The 13,255-nt window shown below is 35.0% G+C and overlaps 1 protein-coding gene across 2 annotated transcripts; it reads left to right on the top strand.

Moving 5' to 3' along the window:
• Nucleotides 1-7,983: 7,983 nt before the first annotated feature.
• Nucleotides 7,984-12,079, top strand: LOC112006890 (fructokinase-like 2, chloroplastic). Of its 2 annotated transcripts, XM_024039188.2 has the most exons (6): nt 7,984-8,186; nt 8,567-8,892; nt 9,017-9,666; nt 10,281-10,752; nt 11,647-11,864; nt 11,985-12,079. In XM_024039188.2, the coding sequence occupies exons 1-6, from the start codon at nt 8,146-8,148 to the stop codon at nt 11,985-11,987; spliced, it is 1,710 nt and encodes a 569-aa protein (XP_023894956.1). In that variant the 5' UTR covers nt 7,984-8,145; the 3' UTR covers nt 11,988-12,079. The 2 variants fall into 2 exon arrangements, with proteins under 2 accessions (XP_023894956.1, XP_023894954.1); XM_024039186.2 differs by having other exon boundaries at nt 7,985-8,186; nt 11,647-12,079.
• Nucleotides 12,080-13,255: the final 1,176 nt, after the last annotated feature.

The following is a 13,255-nucleotide window of genomic DNA, read 5'->3' as shown; positions in this document are numbered from 1 at the left end:
GCATCTTCTCTAAAGTCTTTGTCTGCTTGATAGATAGTTCGACACCTCCTCAATCTATCGAGCCTATTTTGCTGTCAATACCTCCTTGATACCTCTTCGATCTATCAAGCTTTAGTTCTCGACACCTCCTCGGTACCTTCTCGATGTATCGAGGTACCATTTCTATATTCCAAGTTTAACCTGGTTCGTTTCTTACACAAACTTCTCAATCTCTCTCTCATTTCTCTCGACTCAAATCTCCTTCTTTCAGCAAAAACCATCTTCTTTCCTCAATTTCAGCCTCCTCCAAGACTTAATTTGATGGTAAGTCTATTCCCTCTTCCTCTTCTTTTTTTCATGCATTCATGCATTTTGTGACCTAGGTTTTAGGTTTTGGTTTTTCTTTTGGGTTTTTGAGTTTTTCTAGAAAATTTTTGGGTTAGGTTTTGTTAATATGATCTCACATATTCATGCATTGCATTCTATATTCTTTATAGCAATGTTTCATGCATTCTAGGATTGCATGACTAATTATATCTTATGAGTGCTGTAGTTTAGATTGGGTTTTTACCCATAATGCAATTTATTTTTGCATGTCATATGTTCATGCATTGTCATGCATTGCTCATTCTTTCTATCTTTTTTTAGCATCTCTTCTGTTGTGGTTGCTTTCTCTTCTTCTCCCTTTAGTTTCGTAACTATGGCACCCAAAAAGTCAGTTCCTTCCAAGAACGCGATCACTCGCTGTGGTTCTTTTTCTACTTCTTATTCTTCTCACTCTATTCCTAATAAAGTCCAGTTCCATGATACAGATTCCTAAAAGGATTTCATTGAGAACTTTTGTGACCAAGCAAATCATTTGGAATACCAGGTCATTCTGTTTGATTTTCCAAACACTCCTCTACCTTGTGCGTTTAGCTCTTGGGGTTGGGAATCTCTATGTGAGAAACCTATGAGGTGTCCCAGTGTGTTCATACAGGAGTTCTACTTCAACATGCATGCCATCAATACCTCTATTCCTTAATTTACTACGATATTCAAAGGAACACATATTGTAGTTACTCTGGATTTCATTTCTGAGGTACAACATGTCCCTAGGATAGCTCATCTAGACTATCCTAGTCACCCTCATCTATGTAACATTCCTCATGACGAGTTGGCCTCACTCTTCTGTGAGAAAGCCATGGTGTGGGGAGATACTCTTAATTTCTCCACAATCGAGTTTGCTAAGGGTCCAAGGATCCTTAATATGGTGATGACCTTTGTTCTCACACCACGGTCACACTATAACACCATCACTGAGCCTCGTGCTCATTTCCTTCTTTCTCTTCTAGAAGATATTTCTACAAATTTTCCCTCACATATGATAGATATCTATGATAGATATCTATTGAGACACTACTACACGTGATAAGCTCATCTTCCTTTCAGTTATCACACGCATTCTCACACACTTTTACAACATCATTCCTTCTTCTCCTCTCTTTTACAACATGGGTGCCATTAGCAAGGAATCTATTAGGCAGAGTGACGCACAACTGGCAGCCAAGTGGCCTTGTGTGGATCCTACTCCTAGTCAACACGATGAACTAGCTTTCCATGTTACTGAGGATGCTACCTATGCTACTCGACCCTCTTCTTCATCTGCTCCATCTTCTTCTTCTGAAGTAGAGGCATCTCTTATTGCCATCATGGACCAACTTCAGCATATGCATGCTGATTTTGGTAGTCGTCTTGACCACATTTTTGATGAGATGTGTTAGATGACACTAGGATTGGCCACATAGTTCGCCGACAGTCTCGTCTTAGCAGTTTTGCTCTTTCGCCTTCTCTCGAGCCTATTGAGGATTCTTCTAATGGTGGAGATGATGGTGATGATGCTTCTGTCTCTTTTAGTGATGATGAGATGACTGTTTCTCAGTGATTCACCATTTGTCACTCGTGACAAAAAGGAGAAGTAGTTTTGTATATGAGAGTAGTTTTGTTGTTAGGGGGAGAGCTAGCATAGGATAGACTAGTTAAAGGGAGAGTGTTTTGAATGCTGTAGTGAGCTTTTAATGTATCTTTCTCATTACATGTACCATGGTCTTGTGACCACTTTTACATGCATTGTATTCTTTTGATATATATATATATATATATGTGTGTGTGTGTGTGATGATGATGATGTATGTTTCTTCACCTTTGTCTTACATGTGTTTGTTTATTTTCTCTTTTTATACACATGTTTCTTCTTTTATACAACTTGTCTATGTTTCACACTTGATGCCTTGATGAATTTTGTTTAAGTGTTTCAGATAAGACAGGTTGCAAGTCTACCATGTCATGATCTCTTTTCTTGCAAAGTTTTTCAAGAGCTCATTGTAGTTGTTAGGCTTATGTACTTTTGGCTTTTTGTAATAGTTATGGAGATTGTTGCTTTATACTTCTCTCATAATTATGCTTGTGGTTTTGTCACGGATTGCTAAATGGAGAGATTGTTAGGGTCATATTTTATGTAATTAGCTAATCCTTTGTCAAAATGCACTTTACTTATAATTAGGTAGATCTAAGATGGGTTTAATACATCAAGAAATATGTTAATTCAAGCATATCAAGTGTTCATATTAAAAGACATGAAGATTGGTCTAAGAAACAAGCAAAGAAAAGATGTTCATTAAGTCTCAATAGATAGCTCGACAGATGCCTACTATCGAGACTTAATGTGAAGCACGATAGATGGCTCGACACCAACTTGATCTATTGAGAATTACGATTTCAGAATTTCCAAGTCTGAAATTCAACCCAAGCTCTTATGTTTGTTTAGGATTTTTTTTCTCACAATCCTAAACATATATAATGCTTATTTTAAGAGTCGTCTCACATGGATACAGAGAGCAAGAGATTGATTTTCTCTATGAGAAGCGATTGTGTTCGTACACCATAGGGTTTTGTAACCAAGTGCTTCATAATCTTCATTATTGATGAAATGAAGAACTTTGCAGCCAACAACATCATTCAAGTTACTATAGTTAGTCATGTACTAGAATCTGTGCAAAGGGTTAATCACAAATTGGAGATTTGTGCATCAAAAGAAAGAGGGCTACTACAAGATTAGGGATGGCAATAGGGCGGGGTAGGTCCGAAAGATGGGGTTTTCACCCCCACCCTACCTGGTTTTGTCTTACCCCATCCCCACCCTGCCCTGCATGATAGGGAAAATTTTCTTGTCCCATTCCTGCCTCTTGAGGCCCCGCAAAGCCCGTCTCATCTCTTAAAACTCTACTTCTTGTTAATTTACCCATAACTACTACAATTGTTTTTAATAAAATCTATACCGTTAATAAAGATATACTTACAAATTAATTTATCCCATCAAATTAAACTAATTTTTAGCAAAAATTGAATAATATTATTAAAGTGTTTAACAAGACAATATCACAACAAAAACAAAAATCTCATAATACAAAATCAATGATTCAATAGTATATAAATTTGTTTATAATAAAGATAAAAGAAAATGTTAAAATTAATATCTTATTTCCAACCTTGCTAAAGAAAAAGAAAGAGGCAGAAAGCCTTGCTAGATAAAATAAAATAAGTTAATGATATGTTTGTTTAAATGGTAGGGTTTTAGGGTATGAAAAATTTACAATTTAACCCTTATCAATGCGGAGCAGGGCGGGCCGGGACGGAGCGGGTTAGGTCTAAAAAGTCTAATCCCATCCCCACCTCATCCCGTAGTGCGAGGCTAAAATCTCGCCCTATCCCTACCCCCTTTACGGGGTGGTGAAAACCCACGTGGGGCGAAGCGGGGAAAGGACGGGTCAAGCAGGGTAGGGCAAAATTGTCATTCCTATACAAGATCAAGTTCAATTGGGTATTGAAGCAAAAGTTCAACTATAGGTTAGTATTTTGGGATAGACTAGGATTGTGGTAAGATTCCTTATACTTGTAACCGCTTAATTATTGATTAGTGGATTCTTGGAAGTTATGACTAGGGATGGAAATTTTTCCCCGCCCCGCTTAACCTGCCCCACCCTAGGTGGGGATGGGTTTAGACTTTTTAGACCCACCCCACCCCGCCCCTCTCCGTCCCCGCCCCGCATTACTAAGGGTTATAATTGTAAATTTTTCATACCCTAAAACCCTACTATTTAAGTAAACATATTAATATTAGCATATTTTATTCTACTTAATGTGATTCTCTGCCTTTATTTTGTTATATGTCATACTATAAGATTTTTTTTTATGATTGTCTTGTTAAACACTTGGATATATTATTCAGTTTTTTCTAAAAATTGATTTGATTTGATGAGATAAATTTAGTTGTAATTTCAAGTATATTTTTATTAATGAAATAGGTTTCATTAAAAAAAATTGTACTAGTTGTAAGGCAACTTAATAAAAAGTAGAGTTTTACGGGGTGGGGCGAGGATTCGCGAGGCCCCAAGGGGCGGGCATGGGGTGAGAAAGTATTCCTCGTCATGCGGGGCGGGGCGGGGATGGGGCAAGACAAAACCATGCGGGGCGGGGACGAAGACCCCATCCTTCAGCCCTGCCCCGCCCCATTGCCACCCCTAGTTTGAATATTGAAACCAATCTAGGCGTGTGAGAGGAATTTGATGTCCACTTCCAATTAGCCAACGACCTTGATGTAGTAAAGGCAAGTATGGCACAATAATGTTTTTCAAAGTCCATGAGTGATGGGGTTTTGGCTTATATTCTTCTTCTTTTTTTCTTTTCTTTTTTTAATTTAAACTAGTCACAAACCCACACGATGCATGAAAATATATGATTACTTTGTAATTGTGGTATGATGTATAATTTGTTCTCTCTAGAAAATTTAAAAAAAAAAATTCTAAAATTGTACGTTTTTAAATCCCTGTAAACTAGATTGTTTAACCTAATTAATTAACCAAGTGAATACATAGGTTTATTATTCAGATCTAGGTTAAAACAATAAAGTCATATCATATAAAGCAACGGAAAAATAAATAACACAATGATATGATAACTTGGGAAAACTAAACTGGCAAAAAGCCTGGGAAATATTTAACCTAGCTATCCTCAAGATAAAACAGATTCACTATGAAAGAATTGAAGTTTGTACAATAGAACTTAGTCCACTAACATCATATTGCTACCTCGAGTAGAAAACTTACTATCATGACCACGTGACAGCTACAAATCCACGGACTACTTCTTTCTTTGATCTACAGCAACTATAAGTTCTCCTACTTGTGATTTTGAGACTCCACTCAAAGGTTTTGAATCTTCTTGAAAGTTCTTTATGCAGCAACTGAAACCACCAACAAGTTCTTAATGTAAATCTTGATCTTAATAACTCTATGTGTGTGTATAAAGGTAAACATCTCTTAGATATCATAAAAGATTCAACACACAACTTTTCAAAGATCTTAGAGAGCTTTTGGGTATAAAATCCTAGATCTACAAAATAGGCACAAGCTGCACTCTAATCTCTCTGAAAAGCCTTGAAAACCCTCTCTAAGGTTAGCTTATAATGTCCTTTAAATACTGGAAAAAAGGGCTCGCGATTTGGGCTTCAAACAATCAAGTTATGGGTTTTTTACGTTTGCTGATTTTTGGCTGATATGCGATTTTCGATCGATCAAGCCTTGCAGAAAATGAATAGTAATTTCCTGCAATTACTCGATTCCAAACTTAATTTAAACCAAACTTTGAGCAAGTCTAAACCTAGACTAAATGTTTTGATCATGATTTGCCAACATATACAAATTGAAGTTATAATACATTAATTCCTAAAGTCGTAGAACCTAACAAAAATTATTTTTCATCTATCCATCTATATATATATATATATATGTATATATATATTATTTTTGTATTTGGTGTGTTTGATTGAAATTATTTCTTTTGAGGTAGTCCATATTTTTCTAAATTATATTATGGTACATTATGTTTTCCTTTTTTTTCTTACAACTAAACTCTTTAAGTTTCAAATTTCTCATTTCTTAAATGAGATATCGTAATAATCAAAACCCATCACAAAATTACACTTAATATTACTTAAATAGTTGAGAAACACATTCAAATACATAGCAAGATTGTATTTTGATATAAATTCTAATTTTAACTTTCAAAATAACTAAGTATTATGTCAAATAAAAATCAAACAAAAGCTATAAGAAGGAGAGAAAAGGCTTGTGATGAAGAACTCAAAAACACAAACAAAATTGTATATTAACCCAAAACAGTGTTATAAAAAAAAATGCAATGATTCATCAACCCAAAGTTAAGTTGCAAGAAAGAATAAATAATCAAGAAAGAGAATAATCATCTTTTTCGGGAGAGGCCTGAATTAGATAAATTTATAGAAAATAAGGTGAAAAGAAGTCAAAATAAAAGATATAACCACACCAAAATTATCTAAGTCATGTTATGTAATTGAATAATATTATATTCTTATATACTACCTTTAATGCAATGTGATAGTATTTAACAATCAAAGAAAAGAAAATAAATATAACAACTTAAAAACAAAAAATCAAAAGGTTGGAGTGTGAAATACAATTTAATCCTATTTATTTTTTGTAGGGGTATGCATCAACCTAGAGTAGAGTTCTAAAGAGCACAAATTCATCAACCTAAAGTAAAGATATAAAACATAAAATATGTTTGGAGACGTCTTTTGGCAGCTAGAGATGTTATCAAAGAAGGCTCAAAGTGGCAGGTAGGGGATGAAAGTTACATTGAAGTTTCAACTCATAAATGGTTGACACACAAGATAGAAACTTTATGAATCTTGGTGTTTAGAGATAACCAAGTTTCTATCTTTTGATGCAACTCATCTGCAACCTCCATTGCAGCCCAATTCTCTTCCTACATTCGTTGCAATTCGTTTTCTTGTTGTCGCCTTTTGAACTAGGATTGAGATCAATGTAAAAGTAAAATGGTAAAAAACTAAAGGTTAAGAGATTTTTTATTCATGGGCAAAGATTAAAAATGACTCTGGAAACTTTCAATCTCAACCTTTGATTTACAATTCCCCCTAATCTTAATCCTTTGAACTATGTGTCCACATCTACCCAAACTACAAAAGAGTAAAGGATATACATAATCAATATGACAAGCACAAAATCATTCAATATTCTTAATGATAATTTGAAATACTTGTTTAAGCTATAGAGAGCTATTATCATCAACAACTGTTTAACCAAAGGATAAAACTTAAGTACATTACTTAGATGATGTTTCTTAGATTCCCCTCTCAAAATTCAGCATTGTAGTTATACTTATCTAAAAATACACTTTCATCCATAAGAAAAAAGCCATATGGCTAAATTTTAAGAGGAAAACCTAAAAAACAACATATAAGATATTACACCTAGGTTTTCTTCTTAACCAAAAAAAGTGGTTCCTACACAGCAAAGTCATTTTAAACTCATTATGTGATGATTTAGATTCAAATAACCATAGATACATATTTTAAATATATAAACCATTAAATACATCATCTCATGTGATCCATGAGGTCATGGGATCAAACTTCTAGTCAACACATTGAGACTACCCTTTGTCTGTGGGGTAAGAAGATTACAACTCACTTGGGCAATTGATGAGTTAGGCGCTCTAAGAACCCTAGACGTCCATATCAATTAAAATTTTGTTTTTATTTTTTAATAGATAAATAATGGGGGTAGGAAAGATAGGAGTTCAAATGACGAACATTGAACACCACAAATTATATCATTATTATTGAACTATCATTTGAAATAAACCACCAGCTAAAAAAAAAAACAAAAAAACAAAAATGGGTTACATGCAAACCAAAGCTATGGCTGTAAAAATAAATTTCCTCCTTCAAACAAAAAAAAAATGTATTAACTAAAACCAAAGTTGTTGCCCTTTCTCCCCCTCCACCTAAAACGACTACCATCTCTGTCAACACCCAGTCGTTTTATGCAAGTGGCATTAAAACGCACCGTCCTGACGATGAGAATTCCCTTCCCATCCCAAGTTTCAAGTGCAAAACTGTTAAGCCCTGGCCTCATCCATAAAACCCACTTTCCACTTTCACTCTTAAACCCACTGAGACTCACTGATACAAATAATAGGCATAGCCATGGCTAAGACTACTAAGAGAAACACCCACTAGTCTCAACTTGCTCAAAAGGGAGAGAGAGCTCTTTCAAGCTCTGTCTAATGGCTTCTCTGTCTTTCACTTACTTTCTTTCATTTCCCAGGTTCTCTCTCTCTCTCTCTCTCTCTCTCTCTCATTTGAAATAATATGAATTATACATGTGAAAAACAACCCTTTTTTTTTGTTCTGCAAGGTTTGGATAATATAAATAAACAGAACCCATGTTGCACTTAATTGGCTTTGCAAATTAAGCTTAACAAAACACAATAAAAGATAAAATCTTGACTGGGTTTTGTTGGACAAAGCTTTTTTGTTTTGTGCTTTTCTTGATGTTCTTAGTATGGGATATTTGAAAAGAATCTGAATTTTCTGTTAGAAACCTAGGAAACTAAGTTAGTTAGTTACACTTCATATTAACTACCCTTATGTTCTCAACAAAACTACTTAGTAGTGGTTTTATTATTTGGCCTTTGAACTGTGCAGAAGCCAATCGAATTGGCTGAATTATACGTCGCTGAACTTTGTGCAAGTTCAGGACTTTAGATTGCGGAAGAAGTTGGGTGTTGTTTCTGTTTCGAGGAAGAAAGCTGGTACTGAAGAGGCACCAGATGAAAATGGAGCTGTTGTAAAGAAGAAGACCGCTAGGACTAGTAAACGAGCCGGTACACGGACTAGGAAGAAAGCAATGGACGATAATCCGGATGAGAACCCTGAATTGGTGGTGGCAAATGATGCTACAAGTGATGAAAGTATCATTTCTGCATCAATTGAGGATTCCAAGAAACCCCGGCAAAGGACTCGGAGGAAAGGTATTTTTCTTAATTGTAATATGGATGTGTATTTTATTCCATGAAAAGTGGTTTATGAAGTTGTAGTTGTTCCTGATTAGATCTTACTGATAAATGCTAAACCCACAATTTAATTATTTAATAGCTGCATCTACTTCTACTAGCTTGGAGGAAGAGAAAACCGAGAAAAAGGTGAGGAGAAGGACGACCAAGAAGAAGGATGATAGTGATGTGGGGGATCAGGGCAATGGAGTAGAAGCTAGTCTTAGTGACCATGAGGAGTCTACATTTATTGCAAATGTTGAGGGTGAGAATGAGGAAGACACAGAGTTGGAAATTGAGGAGGGGGAAGATATTAGTTACACATATGATTGGCCTCCACTTGTTTGTTGCTTTGGAGCTGCACAGCATGCTTTTGTGCCCTCAGGAAGGCCGGCCAACAGACTTTTGGATTACGAAATCCATGAAAGAATGAAGGATGCATATTGGGCCCCTGAAAAATTTGTTAGGGCTCCTGGGGGATCTGCAGGCAGTGTTGCGATTGCTCTTGCAACCTTGGGTGGTAAGGTCGCTTTCATGGGAAAACTTGGAGATGACATTTATGGTCGGGCAATGCTATATTATCTGAATTTGAGCAGCGTCCAGACTCGCTCAGTCCGCATTGATAGTAAAAGGGTAACGGCAGTATCACAGATGAAGATTGGTAAACGGGGTAACTTGAGAATGACTTGTGTCAAACCCTGTGCGGAGGATTCTTTATCAAAGTCTGAGATCAATATTGACGTGTTAAAGGAGGTACAAGATTTCAGTCCTGTGCAAAAGGAAAATTTGACACATTCTTATGGTCCTTGTTTTGAGTTTTTATATCTGATACCTTTACATTGGTGCTATAATTATAATTTTAGCTTAATAGATATAGACTTTGTTTCTTATAAAAAAAAAATAGACATTTTTCTTTGTATATGGAAGATTAATGAAAGATTACAAGGTTATTTTTTTAATAATTGATAAATTTCCTATTATCTTACTTATGAAAAATGCTGTGGGTGATAATTGAATTTTAAGTAAATCAGAAAGGCGCCCTGCTGCATATTGTGAGTTTCACCATTGGATGCTCTAAACATCCTGCTGCATAGAATTTTCTCTGATTGGACTTTGCTGGCATGTTATTATATGCTTTAGTTACAATGAAAGAGGTTGTGACTTCTTTTGTGAATTTTTTGTGCTATAGTTTCTCCTGTTTATAAATTTCATCCAAAGAAGAATGGACTGCTGTAAAATTATAGAACTTGTCTTATTTTGCCCCACTTAGACTATGTGTGCATCACATTCTGCTTTTTTAAGTTGTCCAGATTTGACTGGCTAAATGTTCCAAGTGATTAAAGAGCTTTTCAATGGTTTATTATCAGGCGAAGATGTTCTACTTCAGCACTCATTCCCTGCTTGATCGAAATATGAGAGCCACTACATTGCAAGCCATCAAGATCTCAAAAAAACTGGGAGGAGTTATTTTCTATGATGTAAACCTTCCATTGCCACTATGGCACTCTCTTGAAGAGACCCAGATGTTTATACAACAGGTGTGGAAGCTAGCAGATATTATTGAGGTTACTAAGCAAGAACTTGAGTTTCTATGTGGGATCAAGCCCACTGAGGAATTTGACACTAAAAATAATGCCAGCTCAAAGTTTGTACACTATCAACCAGAAGTAGTTGCACCTCTTTGGCATGAAAATCTTAAGGTTTTGTTTGTGACAAATGGGACATCGAAGATACACTATTACACCAAGGAGCACAATGGTGCTATTAAGGGAATGGAGGATGCTCCCATAACCCCTTTCACTGGTGATATGTCAGCATCTGGAGACGGCATTGTTGCAGGTAAAATCTTGTAAACATGCATATCTATCGATATTATTGCTTGAACCAATAATGTGAGACCTCTTTAGCCTGCATTTATTTGGAAGACACCACACAAACATTCACTGGAACCTATTATCTGTACCTCTTCACAGAAATCAAGTGGCCTTTGGGTTAAACCTTGAGGGTGACCGAAAACATTTAGGCAATTCTATATCAGTTAATAGATTCATAAAGATAGTTTCAATTAAGGGCGGAACCTTCTTTTGTGGAGTGCTGGCTTACACTGGAGATGTAGTGACAGGCCTGTTAGTGCTCTATTTGCTTATTTTCTAAATGGGGGGAGGTTCTGTGTTGAAAGGTGTGGATTCCTGCCATCATTTTGGTGCACCATTTGAAAGAAATCCATATCACGCAGTTCTTTTTCATGGTCACTTATTAGTAAATAGCTTTATCTTAAAATTTGATTTTGCATTTCAGTAGATTCTTATTTATGACTATATGATCTTGTGGTTATATCATCTGAATTATATATGACCTGGTTTGGCATGTAAATGTTTGAAGAATGACTTTTTAGCCTAGTCAAATCAGTTTGAAAAAGTATTACTAACTGATACATAGTCCTATGCCAAGAAGTGGAATAATATGATTCATCAAATAGTTTGGAAAGAGGCATCTGTCACAATACAAAACCTAAAAACAGTAATTTCCACTGACAGACTGGTTGATAATTGTAGAATTATGAATTTGGATACTCTTGTTTCTTTATCTTTTGGCGTTAGTGACACATTCATGTAATTATTTGCAATTCATTTTCACACATTCAACTTATGATCTATAAGGAGCTAAGAGCTTTGACATTTTCCTGAAACTAGACCTTACTTTTAAATCCTGTTTTTTTGGACACCTTTTCAGCACTCATGAGAAGGTTGACGGTTCAGCCACATCTAATTACTGATAAAGGATACCTAGAGCAGACAGTCAAGTATGCAATTCAATGTGGAGTCATAGACCAATGGTTGCTTGGGCAAACACGTGGCCATCCTCCTAAAGAAGATATGGAAGAAGAAGTTGTCCCTGATCAAAATGGCATTAGGTCAATAACACAAACCGAGTACCGCACCGTGAAGCCTGTAAGTTAGATTTAGGTGGTTGTACTAATTTGTGTAGTTCATTCTGTTACAAGCCTTAGATAGTTCAAGAAATTTTCTTCCCCTTTAAAGAGCTCTGATTGACTGTTTCCTTTATACCAGTGATGGGGATTCTGGACATTGCTCGATTTGTATCACACCAATTTTGTATTGTACGGATAGCTTCTATGATAAAATCTTGAGATTCGAAATTCAAAGTCCCTTCAGCAAACAAAGACCCTCAGTCTCTAACTTGGTGAATAGATCCCTTTCCCTTCTTCCTCTCTTCCCCCAAGGTAGTAAATGAACTTAGTCATTTATGAATGACTCATCCTCAACTCAAGAAAAAAAGAAAAAGTTTGTTTATGCTCGTATCTTTAGCAAACAAGTCAAGCTCAAGCCTAAATTTATGCTTGATTATTAAATAAGTCAAGCTCAAATATAATAATGTGTTTGTGAACAATCTTGTGAGTATGAGGCTCAATTTAAAAAATATATAATATTATATGTTTATATATGTATATATAAAAATATACCTATATGGACTTAATATTGGATTGTGTAAATTTGTAAATAAGGTCCTAAAATATCAAATTAGTATTTGTGATTTATTGAGAATATAAATAGTCCATTTCGTAGTAAAATTATATATAATTTTAACAATACAAGGTTGGTAAATTTAATTTTTTATAATTTTATAAATGAAAATAATTCTATTTAAGTAACTCAAATAGTAAAATTTCTTCTTCTTCTTCTCAAAAAAGAGAGAGTAAAATTTCAATTATATTTATTTATTAATTATTAGCCTAGACTTGTGAAGTGATATGAATTAAAATCATGGTATTTGCTACATATGGCAAAAAAAATAAATTAATTAAGTAACTTATAAACAAATTATTTAGTTCATTTATAACTCAGCTCGTATTCGAAACAAAATTAAAAATAAATCAGGAAACCTACAATAGCTACAAAACTAAAGCCTAATTTTATTAGATCTATTCCTTTTAAATTAATGTTCCCTCTCTCCCTTATATCTTCCTCTTTTGATTGGCTTCCAATGGATATAGGCATATAGCTTTCAATGGCTATCAATGCACTAATTTAGTATATTCACCAGGTCACAGTTGCAACCCTGTGCTACCATGGGATCATTTTGATATATTAGACAGGCATAATAAAATAAATAAATACAATAGGAGTGGTGTCAATCTTATCTTATCCCTGTAGAATTTGAAAACCACACGCATTATTACAGTCCCTATCTTTGTAGGGTAGTGTCAATTACTTCAAAATATTAAAATGTAGGATAATTGAGGGTGGGTGAAGAAACTAATTTATGAATTTGGTAGAATTCTTGCTACAAGTGCCCTTGGATTAGGGTTTTTTTTAAAAAA

Source organism: Quercus suber, unplaced genomic scaffold (assembly GCF_002906115.3).
Source record: "Quercus suber isolate HL8 unplaced genomic scaffold, Cork oak 2.0 scaffold_83, whole genome shotgun sequence".
NCBI lineage: Eukaryota > Viridiplantae > Streptophyta > Magnoliopsida > Fagales > Fagaceae > Quercus > Quercus suber.
This window is presented reverse-complemented; position numbering and strand designations above follow the sequence as displayed.